The sequence below is a fragment of the Dicentrarchus labrax genome, unplaced genomic scaffold (genome assembly GCF_905237075.1).
Source record: "Dicentrarchus labrax unplaced genomic scaffold, dlabrax2021, whole genome shotgun sequence".
Classification (NCBI taxonomy): Eukaryota; Metazoa; Chordata; class Actinopteri; family Moronidae; genus Dicentrarchus; species Dicentrarchus labrax.
Window position 1 is genome coordinate 17,793,782 of NW_026136711.1, and position 15,276 is coordinate 17,809,057.

Consider the following 15,276-nt stretch of genomic DNA (forward strand, 5'->3'; position numbering starts at 1 on the left):
TTTTGCTCTTTTCTGAAACAAACATTTAGTGCTGTCTCCTGATTTTTAATCAACATGTTTTTAAAATGCAGATAATTCAATGTATGTATCATTTTCCTCAGTCCTGTTCTTGATAATCTGACAAAGCACATTTTCTCGTCATCAGTATTTGAAAAGAAGTAATGATCTGAGGAAGCTGTTCAGAGAAGCATATAAATTATGGTGTTTTTTTTGGCTTATTGATGTTACAGATATTCTGTGTCAATGTCTTGGATGTCTGAAAACTATTAAAATATTAAGTATTTACATACTTATAAATATATATAATATAAATTAAGAAGGATATTATTTTGACTTTAGCCTGCAGGAGAAGTAAAGAGTTGATTTAAAACAATGGTCTACTGTGAAAACGTATAATCATCAGGAAACTAGTAGTAGGATAGTATATGGTTGTAGTGTATTAGATTAATTTTTGAATTTCAGTAAAAATCAGATGGACCTGAGATAACTTTTGCTGGTGCTATACAAATAAAACTGAATTGAATTAAACATGGAAAACGAGCACAATAAGTCAAAAGCTTGTGAAGATCATGAATAAGGCAGCGTCAGCTCTGTACAATCTAGATTTCCTTATTAATGCATTTTAATTGTGTTTCAACAACAGTTAAGAATTTAATGTGTCATTATACAAATTATTAAGAAATATTCTGCAGTGCAAACGTGTATTCAACAGCATATTTTAAAATACAAAGTGTTTTACATATCATAAAATTTTAATCACATTTGAAATTGTTACATACAAATCCAGAAGGCCCAAAAGAGATGATATATATTGTGCTATTAGAATGAAAAAATAGATATCAGTAGAAACCTTGATTAATTATATTTTCTCCTTTTTTTAAATGGTGCTGAGAACAGTTGAGCAGATTTTCACCAGAACCAGGTTGAAAATTAGCAAATGCAAAATCTTTCTGCCACAGTGGAGACGTTCTGATTGATCAGATAATACAAGAAGGCTACTTCACACAGCTACACCTATGATTAAGATAATCCCATTTGCAATTTGCCCTTAATGTATACAGTAGCTGTAGTTGTAGTTTTACCAAACCAGAGCACCCCCTGCAGGTTAGTGTTATGGTTAATTTACTTGGTATGTATATTTAAAGATCTTAACTTACTTATGACTATTCAGGTGCAGGGACAAGGTAAAGACTCAGTTTGTTGTGTATTGTCTGCTCTTATTTTTATGATAGTGGCATAGTAGGAAAGTACTGAGTCCCGTGAGAGGAGATTCAGCACAAAAGCAGCTGGCGGTGTTTCCATCCCTGAGAGAAAAACGTGTACGATGTCGGTTTGGAGGTTTGCTAAAACCTAATCCAGAGTATTCTCCTTTGGGTTCTGTTTTGCTTTTTCTTTCATTTACAATTTAAATTGAAGCAGTGTGTAACAATATGAACTATACAATGCCCAGATGTTTCGTCTGCAACAACATCTTATAAATACACTGCTGGTTTACGCTTTTTGGTATAAGATATTTAGGTTGTTTCTGCATTCTGCCAAGGGCAAAAATACACATAATGACTGTTTTGCTTGATGCAGAAGGGTACTGCCTGTCATTAAAAAGCACTTAAAGTGCCACATGAATTATAATGGTTTTTGGACACACCACCTGCAAATAATACACCACTGATGGTGCATATAATCAGCAAGAGATGAGGTTCAGAGATGCAATGATTTGATTTAATAGAGGTCCACCTTCCAGTATAATCAGGAGTCATATAAAAGCTGTATTAGATATTTTTAACAGTATGTATTTAAAATGTAAAAAAAAAAAAATCAAACATTTGTAATTTAACAATTGAAAGGCAGTTACTGCAATATATATGCACATGCATACACCTATTATGCATTTGTGTATCTCCCCTAGAACACTACAAAATCTGGCAAAGCTATATGTGTGATCTAACTACAAACTGAGAAAACAAAACTGACTGAAAGTGTTTATGTAGGATGGAGATGTTCCTATGAGTCCTACTCCTCCTCCTCCTCCTCCTCCTCCTCCTCCTCGTAGTAGCGGTTCTTCTTGATTATATCCTCGGCACTCTGCTCCTCAGCATCACTTTCTTCTTTGTCCTCCTCCCAGAATCCCACATCCTGGGAGGCGCGGTTCTGTTTTGGCTGTAAAGGTGGAGAGGGCGACGGTGAGATATCCGGCGAGATGCTTCTAACAGAGCTCTCTTCTGCCGCCATGTTGTTTGCTGCTGCCTTTCCTGTCTGCTGTTGTTTGTCTCTTTCTTCCTGTCGCTTTGGCTTCACATCCTCCTCTGAGGTGGTCTCACTTGGTTTCTGAGGCCTTGTCTGCTCTTTTTCTGGCTGTTTCACCTGCTTTGGCTTATTTTCGTTGTGTGGTTCTTCAGCTGGGTTTTTTTCCTCGAATGATGCTCTCCATTCCAGCAGGGATTTGAGAGGGCGACGAGGTTCTCTGGGTCCCAGACTGGTTGTGGGGCTGGGTTTAACTGCGACTGTAAAAGGTCGAATACGCTCCTTTAGAGAAGAACTTCTTCGAAGGCTCTTCAGTTCGGCACGATCTGAGCTCTGGAAGGATGATGGCACCTCTTCCTCTGGCGGCCACTTGGCTCTCCAGGGTCGGCCAGGAGCTGCTCCCTCCGTGACCGGACTGAGTGCTGCTGTTCCAGAGTGGCCATCAGCAGCCGGAGGAGGCCAGGCAACTCTCAGCCTGCGTGTTTCAGCCAGCTTCTCTGTCGGCTGGGGTTTCTCACTGGAGGTGGCGTGTGTCTGCACACGTGTCTCCAGTGAGGCAGTCAGGTCTGTAACCTTCACCTGTGGGGATTCTTCCACTGTTGGGGTTGGCTGTTTGTCGAAGATGCTCTCAACTGGTCGCGCCACTGCTGCTGGTTCCTCTTGTTCTTTTGGCTTCACAGCTTCGTCAGCTTCGTCTCCATCAGCTCGAGGCTCCCAAAGCTCCTTGTGAGGCCGATGACCAAAGCCTTCATCGTAGTTGCCTTTAGCTTTAAACAGCTGGTTGAAATGGGGCTTGCAGTAGACGTTACCATGCAGAGAGGCATAGTTCAATAGACTAGAAATAGAGAGTCGCATAGATTGTGGTTGATTTGAAGTATATTTACTGCATACATCATAAGACACAATGAAAAATAAGAAAAACTAAATCAGGAAATATGCTAGAGCAAGACTAACCTGAGCCTTGTGTTGCAGTGAACACAGCGGAAGCAAATTTTGTGGTAGACATGCTGAAGAGCCACTAGTCTCTCCAGTGGGTACACCGTCTTTAGACAGGCAATGCATGTCTCCCTCACCGGTGGACAGAACTTCTAAAAACACAAAATAATATTATATAATATTATATATAACAATAATAATTTATTTTGTTAATTCACGTCTCCTGCTTGATGTGATGACTGACTCACCCTCAATGCTTTGGGTTGCTCGCTGTTCTCCCCTGAAACAGAAAAAAAAGGAGCATGTTTTGGGTGCCACAGTTATTTGGATCTATTCATATTGTAGTATTAGTAGTAATATATTCTATTTCATATTAAAGCTAATACTGTATCATTAACATTAACGTTGGAATACTGTATGTCCTTGGAGTATCCACTAAGACTCACCATTGCACTCTGGTGCAGGAATGTGTTTTTGATTTACTGGTGCAGATGTTTTTGCAGCAGGCACCTCTGGGGCAACACCCTGTAGGAAACACAAAAAGAAAAGATGACAAACACTTGTGTAAACTGGCTGTTACATAATGAAGTGTTATGTATTTCTTCAATTTCTGTTGTAGGTTGGAAGTAATAAATCAATGAAACAGGAAGACAGCAAACATTGTACATACAGTAATATTAGTGAGCAGATCTACAGAGGAAGACTCAAACCACCATGTATAATACAGTAAATAGAAAACAATAAATAAAAAAAAAGTTTTACACTGTGGTTAAAATGCATTATTTATGATGATAAGCCTTTAAAAACACCTGTAGCGGAATTTTATCAAACACCCACTGTTAACCCTTCAGTAACACTATTAAAAAAAACGTTAATATACCATTCATATTTTAAAGAGGTTAGGTTTTTGTAGTTAAACTGTATGTTTTGTTTTTAATTCAGCTCCTATTGCATGAACTCACAGAGCGAGTGATGCCTTGTTTAGAAACAGCAGCCTGGTATTTGGCCATCTTCTCCTTCATGGATGTCGACTCCAACACTCTGTCAGGCACAGATGGACCTACAGCAGAGGACATACTCACACTTAAAGTAATGTTGTTCTGCAGTAAACTGTGACTGTATTTTCAGAATGATTGCTCTTCAGGTATCATACATGATCAAGTTGTGGCACAAACTACAATGTTCCCTGAAACAACATTACCCACCCACATACAGCACTAAGGTTTGTAATAGGTATGTTTTAAGGTAAAGATTGGACAAGTAGTTTTGCGATTTAAAATTTGTGAAATAAGTGAGTTAATTGTTCAAAGGGCTGTGTGTTTGTCTTTACCTCCTTGATGGTCCATGTCCTCTGATGAAGTACTGCGCATTGTTGTCCTGCCACCCTGCAAGAGTAAAATCATTGGAGGTACGTGTCAGTATTGTTTACTTTATTACTAATTTACAGCAATGTACAGAATAGATTTTTACACAAACAACAATAGTGGTTCAGTTTGTGTGTGATTTAATACTGCATGCCACTATTTTGGCCTTTGTCAGTGGTCAGTTAGGGCGAGAGAAAGAGAGTCTGAAATTATTTCTGAGACAAAAATTACTGGTAAGTACAAGTTTAAGAGGCTGTTTGTGAGACACTGTCTGTCCTGTGAGACATGGACATCACAAGTCAGCAGGACTGGTGAGCATCCCACCAAGGTGCTCAGTGTAAAAACAGGTAGAAAAATATCAAGTTAAGTATAGAATTATAGCTATAACCCAAGATTTCCTAATCAACTTGAAATATCTTCTGTGCTTAGTTATTCTTGATATTCTTGATTGTGCAATACCTGAATCCTGGCTCCATATTCTACCTTTATCGAGCACACAAGGGCCTTTGACACAGGGTGATAACTACAAACTACAAGAACTTCAGGCAAAGACAGAAAAATGGAAAGTATCTGCACGGACAGCCACCAACATGCCTTTGATCTGCAGTCCAGAGAACCAAAACTATTCCATTACACTACTAACAGAATGAGCTCTGTGTGTGTGTGTGTGTGTGTGTGTGTTTGTGTGTGTGTGTGTGTACAGGATAACTGCTGAGAGAAACGGTCTGGTTTACTCATTAGTGTTGGCGACACGTGGGCACACACACACACACACACACACACACACACACACACACACACACACACACACACACACACACACACACAAGAGTTTTGGCCAATTAAAATAGCCCATTTCTTCAGGCTGCTTCACTGTGCCACCATCTTCCTCAGCCACGTAAATCCAAACACCAACCGGATTATAAAACACTCGAAGCTTCAGTTAGGGCATGGCTGCAAGTTCACTGAAGAAGAAGATATTCAACCTTTTCAGCCAATAATGACAAGAGTTACAGTGCTCGTAGTCTAGCCTGCAAATGTTCACCAGTAACTTTTAACACTTCTTCTTTCCTAATAATGACGTCATGGTGTTAGTCATACTAGTCGTATTTTTTTTAAAAGACTATAACTTCTAGAGCTAGATAACCATGATACCATGGCAAAAGTGACATAGTGGAATTAAAATGTAAGAGACAAGAGGGTTTGATTTTCACGTGACTATGAATATGAATTCACACAGATTATGTGACGACACATACACAGAACTGCACAATATGACATAAAAACTGAAAAACACTGAAGCCCAGGACTGTTGGAAATCTGTGGCTAATGGAAAGTGAGGTAAAGACAGTTGCTCCTCAGAGGTGATCCTCTGAAGAATGAAACAGCCCTAGGTCAGGAATGTTCCTGCATTCCTCTGCTATGGAAGGTGAGGAGTGGAGGGCTTGTTGTTCTGGGCCGAGGGGGAGAGAGACACCCAGAGAGACTGGAAGGGAAGAAACGGGCGGGGGAGAAAACCCAGGTGGAACAAGACTGTTTCAGAAAATACAGGCATCAGAGAATGCTAGGAAGAATATGTGTGAAGAGAAGTATGAAAGGATATGAAAATCTATGTGACAGCAGGGACAAAGAATGGAGCTTGGTTTTAACTGTAGTTAAAACTGTAGTATGGCTGGATGGAGAAGTTGTGGTCAGTAACAGTGACTTCTTATCTCTCTTGTACGTGTGTAAACTAATTGCATACGGTACTCCCAGATTCACAGCAGAAATATCACTGCCAATTACTGTATTGAGTTAACTTTGGATATTTTTGATTTGCTGTTGGGCGGGATAAGTATTAGACAAACCATGTTAGCAGCAACAAGCCTTGTAAATTAGGATCTAAGTTCCCAGAGATTCTAGAGTTCCTTAAAAAAGTGCAAATTAACTGTGTTCGCAGAAGCAGCTTCAGGTTATGCAACATAGAGCTGGTCACATGAGAAAACCATTCTGCTTTTGGACCGTCTGTACAGTAAATCCCAATCATCAACATTGTGGTTACAGTTAATGCTTGAGAAACATGGCCAATAGAGGCACAGCTGTCACAGCTGTCAATTAAGAGGAGACTACAAGCCTCATTTATAAAGTGTTCATGCAAACAAATATGATCTCAATTAATGTCAAATCTATGCACAAACTGAGAATGTTTGGGCCAGTTTTATACACACTTAAATAATGTAAATCTATTGAGAGGATATCAGTGTTCATCACACTGTGTCTCAAATGTTTTGTGTATGTGTTATTCTGTAACTACCTTGCCTGTGGCATCCTCTCCCCTCTCAAACTTCATCTTCAGGTTGTTCAGTGGCACTCTGGGTTTTTCATAAGAGGCACAGGGGCTGGTTGGAACTTGCTCTTCAAGTTTTTCAGGTCTTTCACTGTGTGTCAGCTCATCCCTGTCCATCCCTCTCTCTTCTTCACCTTGGGATGCCTTGGGAGCTGCTGGGGGCTTCTGGACACAATTGGCTGTAAGTTGACCTCCCTGAGACGTCTGCGGGACGGGGCTCTTAAATGGAGGGTCGCACTCAGCGATAGGAGCAGGTCTGGACAGAGCAGGAGGCCTGCCGCGAGAGCTGGACTGGCTAGGAGGTAGGTCGGAAGAAGGCTTGCCCTGATCAAGGTTCCCTGCCTGCTCCCAGCGCTTCTTCAGAGCACTCAGGTTGGCTGACCGCAGGGAGGGGGCCGCACTCTCAGTAGACTGTGGGGAAGAGAAGAAAAGATTACAAAGTGAAAATTCCAATCAAAAGCAGCAATATACAGTCTATTCTTCTTACACTTATGTCTTTCTGGGTACTGGCTGAATTATAAAATTATTTCCACGTGGCAAAAAAGCATATACATATAAACCCCAATTCAGCACAACGGGATGGAGGAAATGCCGGAATCTGAACTTGGCCTCACTGACAGATGAGGTGAACAGCTGTTCAAAGTTGGTCCAGGAAATAAATGTTTTGCTGCAGCTGCTGAAGGCAACGATTGGCTCAAGATGGAGATAGGAGGGCTGAGCATGCAGGCACTTTTTCTCAGCAGCATTCCTTTCCACACGACAACTTCACCTTCCCCAAAAAAACACTGAGGAGGGCTCTGTTCACCACGTAGCCATTCATGTCAACAAAACATGTTGAGCAGCAAACAGCACGACAGAACAACAGGAGGCACACCACTGCTGTGTGACCTCAGGGAACTTCCTTAATTATAAAAGAGAAATGACACGTTGAAGAAAGAGGATGTGGACGTGTGAATAAATCACCCTCATATAAGTAAGCTAATCAACTAATAAATCTTTAAAAAACAATGTGAGCTGTTGTAGGAAAGCTTCCCAGCTTAGGCCAGGTCAAAGAAACATCTAAACACTTTTATAATTTGAAAAACCAGAATTCCTGAAAAACAAATTCATTTTCAGTTTAATTTAGAGACGATTAGAGGTGACAAACTAAAACACACAATTACTCCCCAAAAGACTTTTAAAAAAGCTACAAATTAGTTATATGGACATGCACACAGACAGACAAAGAAAGGAAAGGAAAGATAAGAATAAGAAAATAAGAATAAAGGACTGAACAAAACAGACACAACCCCCAAAGTGGACAAAAAACCGACATACAATTACTGTCTTTGTGAGGCAAGTCCAGAGTGACCGGGAAGAACTGGACAGTAACAAGATTGTTCCCCTTTTTTAAGCAAAAAGAAAAAAAACCTCTGAGAATGCGCCGGAGTGGCCAAACGAGTTGTAGGCACAATCAGACAGCGAGGAAAGTGAGAGTCCTTAGGTTGGTCCTTGTCTACAGGTCAGCGTGCTGAGAGACAGAGCTCTCCCAGATGTTAGCAGCAAGACAAAATCTGCTTGTAAGAGCTAGTCCAACCCCTTTAACACCAGGAAAGTGAATGAGAGAGAGAGTCAGAATACCCAGGAAACCAGAGCAGGAAATGATACATTCAGGGAAAAGTTAACTCTTTGTTTGCTGTGTCGGCTTTGACATTTTTCCACTCGCAAATGATTTCTGAAGATAATAGTGCTAGAAGTTGTCTCTGTGTAGCAGTTATCTTCACAGACTGAACAAATGTTTAAGAGAAGGCAAGAAATGACACAAAATACGGAAGATAAGACAAGATGGAAGGAACAATAAGAGAACAAAAGCCATTCAAAGAAATCATCCTGTGAGAGCAGTCGTAACAGAGTTTCATACATAATAGTTTCAACACTCCAAAAAAACAAATAATGAGTTCTGGATTTGAGTCCTGATCAGCGCAGCGTCAAAAGAGACACACCCTACAATCATATCTAGTAAAATATTAACTACAAAACTACACAAATTTAAACACATGCAGCTGCATCGTGTACAAAGCTGGAGATATAATTGACTTGATTGATGGATGTGTTACTGCAGGCATATTAGCCTAAAAGAGATTATACACACTAAAAATGTGAATGCTCCTCTACAAATCACTTGTGGGTGAAGAAGCCTTGACTTTTTCGAACATATTCCTGGATGGACAGACCGTTGTACCAAACCAATCCCGTGGTTTTTAATCACTGGTTTAATATGTGGCAATAGACGATCTAGTCTGTTCTGACTCACATGCTTGGTGCTGGAAGACTTTGAGTTATTAGTCTCACTGTCCATAAAGTCCAATCAGTTCTGAGACCAGCTGCACCAACTGATACCATGAGGACCAATTTTGAGGAAGGAGGAACATGAACCATGAAAAATGTATCTGTATACTGTCATTGTGATGACAGCTCATAAATATTCTGTGGCGGTAACCGGACAACACAAATCTATTACATGGAACGGGAGTGAATGATGTGGATGTGGAATTATTTTTAATTTATCAATGAATCAGATTACCTTTTGATCAGTAATTTACTCTAACTAAAGATTTACAGATACCTCTCACAAGTGACCAGAGCCTACAGTGAAGTCCAAAAGCGCCATAATAACCAGATTTCATTTACACTGAACAAAGAAAAGCAGCAAATCTTCACATTTGAGAAGCTGTAACCAAACATTTTTTGACATCTTTAACATTTATCTTATCTAATTAACTATGTCGTTGTCGTGTTTGCAAGTCCCCCCTTCCCCCAACTCCCCCTACACTCACACACACGCAAGGGCAGACAGATGGTCATTTACGCTGCTCATTCAAACTTGCCTCATGTGTTATCCTCAAACTAGACTTCTGTATCCCTGTAATAGTGGCATAAGCAAATATACGCACACTATTGGTTCCTGGAAATTATTACAAACTATGATAAATCAAACTAAAATGTAAATTAGTATAAAGACTGAACCTGACAGCCTGAACTTGTGGGTGTGACAGAAAGGTGTCTTCAGGGGATCTTTTTAGTTCTGTTCTTTAAATGCAGCATGTAGGAAAGCTAACAAGCTTTTAAAGCAGCTGCTACTCTCTCTCACACACACACACACACACACACACACACACACACACACACACACACGTAAACAATTGCAACATTACCTTATATTTCTTCATGATATTAGCTGATCAGTTACTCATTTAATCTCAGCCCTGTTTTGTTTATGAGTCTTTCACACTGACAAAGCAGCTAGACACAGAGCATTGCGGGGGGATTACACTGTAGTAGGATTATGGGTTTGATAGCCTGCCCATCGCAACAAGTGGCCAATGAGAGGTCAGCTAAGACAAGACATTTGGCCAAGACAGTGTGTTGGCATGGTGAGTGTGTGAGTGTGTACACTCTTCATCTCAACATGGAATAATTAGTTAAGCACCACCAGCAGCTACTGAGCAAATGAGGCAAGACATGCAGTGTACACACACTTCATTTAACCATGCAGGAGAAGCTTATTAAAGTGCTGTAAACAAAATGTGTCAGGGATTGTGAATAACACTTCTGGTTGTATACTACTACTTCATAAACTCCAAGAAATGTCTCTTAATAATAATAAAATATCTCCATTATCCTGTATATGAAGCTTTACAGAAATACTTACACCCTTTTTCTTTTCTGCACTTGACTCCTCAGCAGCTCTCTGGTACCTGAGAGAGACAGAAACAACACTGACCTCTGGTGACTCAAAACAAAAACACACACTTTTTTCTAAAAATTCATTATACTTTTGAATTTTTAGATTTTATTTTGTTTAGATTTTATTTTACCTTGCAGCATGTTTAGATATAGTTTCAATTCAGTTTTAGTTAGTTACAATTTTAGGGCTAATGTTTTCTAGATGAAAAGAAATTGAGAAAATGTATCTATAAATTTTAAACAAGCACAGTGGAAGGCAAAATAGAAAATCATAATATATTAAGATTAGCTTAGTGAAAAGGGTTATCACCCATTCTCGGGCTGCAGAAAGGAAATTCAGAACCCAGCAACAGGTCATACATTTTGTCCCAAATATTTTCAAAATAATAAGTAAAAAAAAGACACTGATGAACATGAAATGTCATCTTGAGGGCCAATAGCATTCTCTAACAATGTATTTAGCATTCATTTCTTGTGTTACACATAGTTTAACAGCAATCGTTACTGAAAACCGGGTGTTACTCACCTGGAGAAGCGCTCAGCAATGGCATTGTTTTTCCCTCGGCCACTAAGTGACAGCTCCTTCGCGGTGACACGCAAGGACTGTGTCGCCCAGGACCGTCGACTGAATGGACCGCTTTCCATTTCTGGCAGCTATCTGAATACCTGAAATACAAACACAACCGCCATAAGCCATGCTTGTTACTACATCTATTTTGAACTTCAATTATGCCATTGCCCATCACTTTATGCTGGGACCGGTGCTAGACTTGAATTGAAAAACTAGCATGTAAGGTCTCACTGTCCTGAAAAAAATCTTACTTCTTGTTGATAGAAAATAAAAAGCTCTATTCCACCCTCTCATCTACATTTGTTCACCAGTCCACCATCTATACGCTGTGTGTTTTAGGTGACTGACAGCACCATAATGACCGTATTGCGTGGATCAGACAAAATCAGACAAGATTTACATAGACAAAACAGCCCTGTTTTACATGACTAAACAAGGCAAAAATCTAGCTTGAGGTGTACAGACTCTTCTGAGTGTTGGTTCCAGAGTCCAAGTTTGTGCTTGTAGAAGAGCTATCTGCTATGTGAGATCACCGATTTACAAGATGCTCTCCATCAGTTTACGTCTTGTCACTCCCCCATTACCTGACATACATACCAAAGAGTGCTCGCACATATACGTATTCATGCAAACAAGTCAACATGTTCAAACTTGCACTCCATCTCGTGCCACTCGATTGCAAGATATAAACACACTTTTCAACAAACAAACAGCTAAGCTGAGCGTGACCACGTTGTCATTATGAGAGGATAGCTCGCCATGGGCAACATACACAGAGGACAAGAGTAAAGCAGCATACCACAACCGCACTGCGTAACACTCACAATCTTTCTACAACTTCACTGGAACAAACCCCACACTTAAATAAAGTGCTACAGACGGATGACGAGCATCTGATACGGTTTCTGTGTCTGGAGAGATGTCAGGCCGTGAATCCCTCTTTTAGTGCTCAGACAGTATGTGTTTAAATCAGTACTGCGCACAGCTGACAGACTCAATCATAGTCATTTCTCTCCCTGTCTGGGCCTTTTCACTCAGGTGCACCTCTTACATCACCACTCAGATGCAAAACGATACTGGTGTGAGGACTTTGGACTGAACTGAATTTCAACATAGCCCTGATTCTAAACACTCAAGCACAGACCAATGCAACAATACTTCTGACATTACCTACAGACATACCATTTTAGATGAATACAATATGTAATTGTATATATTACATATTAACAATATGGAATTACATATAATTGTGTGTAATTCATTTAATTTTCTGTCAGTGTTTGTGTTTCTAGATGGGCAGAGGCAAAGATTAACTAAAGAAAAAACCCAAGTTAAACACAACACAGTGATATAAAGGAGGGTCCACTGCTCAGGTACTTTAATTAAGTTTCTTACATCTGAATAGCTTGGGGCTGTTTACTGTAACTACAGGTTTTGAGGGCTGACGGGCATATCAGTTTACCTTGTGTACTGATTAGCTGTACGCTGTGCTGTTTACGGTTACAGTCGACTGGGTATCTGGGTTTAAGCACAAAAACTAATTTGATTTGAAAAGGCGCTCCTCATTAACTTCTCAGTTCTACCCTATTATTCCAGCTTGCACTGGATGGAAAGGCAGGGACACGCCCTGGTCAGATCACCAGTCCGTGGCAGGGATAATACAGGTGGACTGAGTTTAGAGTCGCTAAGCCACCTTTTTTGCATATCCTCAGACTGTTGAAGGAAGCAAGAGCAACTGGAGAAAACAGGAAAGGCAAAAACAACGAGGGTTGAGAATCAAACACAAGTTTTCCTCACTGTGTGCACTAAGAGAAAAGCTGAGCCGAACAGAGGTGTCATCTGGAAATCAATACACGGTAGAAAATGTTGCTAATTTAAATACAGGACAGGGCGGGGTCACAGCATGTTTTTCCTGTATGGGAAAACAATCGTAATGTTTTACATTATTTTCTTTTGCATAAGCCGATGTAAAGAAACTAAATTGTCCTTACGGTCTTGTATAAGAAGCTAATACAACTATTGTAACTCTGCACACCACTGTCAGCTATTCAAATCCAAATTGTACAAACCATTATTTGAAAGTTAAACACGTCCAACTTCCCATATACCACAAGTGCAAAAATCTTTGCCAGTCCAACAGATAATGAATAGATTTGCATTTATAATTAGTTGATCACATAGCAGCCGACTTTTTGACAACTGTAATCTTTTTGCCTTTGCCTTCATTTTTGACAGCTCCACACATCCTGGTATGATATCATTTGTTTTATTATGTATTACAGACTGTAAATAAAGCCTTTACAAATGTGACCCTAGTTCAGCAGGTACACAGCAAGTAGAGCCTTGAAACGACTGCAGGCTATCTGATATACGAGCTTTTGAAATCTGATAATCTAAACACCCACGTTTAGCTTCCTCTCCATCACTCCTTATCAGTGAAAGGTGGGTACTGACCTTTAACCCCAGTTTTGAGCCAAGTTTTCCTTAACAGCAAGTAACCACAACAGTCAGATACAGTATGACTCATTGGTAAGGAGGAGTTCACATTGTTTTCACATTAATTACCTAAGAAGCAATTATTATTAAAAAAACAAAAGCACCAAACAAACCTGTTGTTTTTATATGGACAGAACTGAGTTTGAGCAGAAGAAACAGCACTGGAGCGATGTAATAAACAGACATGAGTTATGCTGAGGATTGGCAGCCATGTTCAGAGGCAGACATGTTATTTGAAGAACTTTAATTTGAGGAGTGTAACACTTTAAGCTCTTGGTAGAGGACGATTGTGACTTGACTTACAACAAAACACCCAGCCCAAAATATAATTACATACAGTGAATATATATTTAAATACTTTCATATACCTTCGTTCAATGTAAGCTGTATTTAGACTGAAGTGATACATTGAGCCCACAATACAAAGTGAGCAGCTGGACTGGTTTGGTATCGATTATCTCGGAAGACAGTGAGCTCCTTGAGACACGTACACGTGCGTTATTATTAAAAAAAACTACGTCTAAACCTAAAACACTCACAGGCTCACTCGACTGTTAATAGTACATACTTTTGGTATATTAAAAACAGCCCTAGATATACTTATTTACATACGTTTCCACGTCCTTGCTTTGAGTTTTGTCTTACCTGTGCGAACTTCCCTCGAGACACCTGACACCTGTTGCTGCCGCTGCGTCACCGCCCGGTGTGGAGCCGACAGAGGTGGAGTGAACAGAAAGGTGTCATGGGAGTGGAAGAGCTGGGTCACGTGATTTCATACACCAATGACCTTGGCTAGTGTTGCATTACTCCCTACCTGGTGCATTAGTGTGCGCGCTTGCATAGTATACCACCCATCCAAATTCCTGAGAACGACAGGCGATACTCCCTCATGGTTCAAAAGAGAAAGCACAAGCAAAGCTGAACAACAGCTCGAGTGACAGAGCAGCAACTCGTTCACCAGGAAACAGTGACAGTGCAGGGATGTGGACTGCTCTTATTTGTTTAGGTTAATTTAAACAAATATTGGAAGTGTTTATGCACTTTTATAATAATTATAATAGTACTACTACTTATACTACTTCTGTTGTTACTACTACTACTACTACTACTGCTGTTACAGCAACTAATACTACTACTGATAATAATAATGATTATATTGATAATAATAAACTATAAACTATACTATATATACTGTACTATATAGCACCTATCATACACAAAATGCAACAATGCAAGTGTTTTTTAAAAAGGAAATAATTGAGCAGATATACAATGAATTCATTTAAAAAAGGTCTGATTCAGGCATTTTGATGCTCTTAAAGCAAAGGTAAATCATATATACAACATTACAATATTTTAGTACAATAGTACCTTTGTGAGATTTTGCATTAATTAAAATGCTGTGCATAGTGTACTGGGTCTTTGCATTACATTTTCCTTCTAATGGTGGAGTGAGAAGGAGATGATGGCTTTAGTTTGAAGGCTTTGCTTGATGCTCCGGTGTTGGTAAGCATCTAGTCTGCTCACGAGTCCTTGAGCAAAGCATTATTTCCTTTAGCCCCTGGGGCTGTTGCAGTGAAGCAGACTAATCACTCTACGGGGTCAAAGAGTTGCTT

At 39.9% G+C, this 15,276-nt stretch overlaps 1 protein-coding gene across 1 annotated transcript; it reads right to left on the reverse strand.

Moving 5' to 3' along the window:
* Window positions 1-604: 604 nt before the first annotated feature.
* Window positions 605-14,441, reverse strand: LOC127372487 (LIM domain and actin-binding protein 1). Its single transcript, XM_051416229.1, has 10 exons — window positions 14,306-14,441; window positions 11,120-11,259; window positions 10,559-10,604; window positions 6,835-7,278; window positions 4,508-4,562; window positions 4,140-4,237; window positions 3,624-3,702; window positions 3,426-3,457; window positions 3,196-3,329; window positions 605-3,076 (listed from the first exon to the last, which is right to left on the reverse strand). The coding sequence occupies exons 2-10, from the start codon at window positions 11,236-11,238 to the stop codon at window positions 2,011-2,013; spliced, it is 2,073 nt and encodes a 690-aa protein (XP_051272189.1). The 5' UTR covers window positions 11,239-11,259; window positions 14,306-14,441; the 3' UTR covers window positions 605-2,010.
* Window positions 14,442-15,276: the final 835 nt, after the last annotated feature.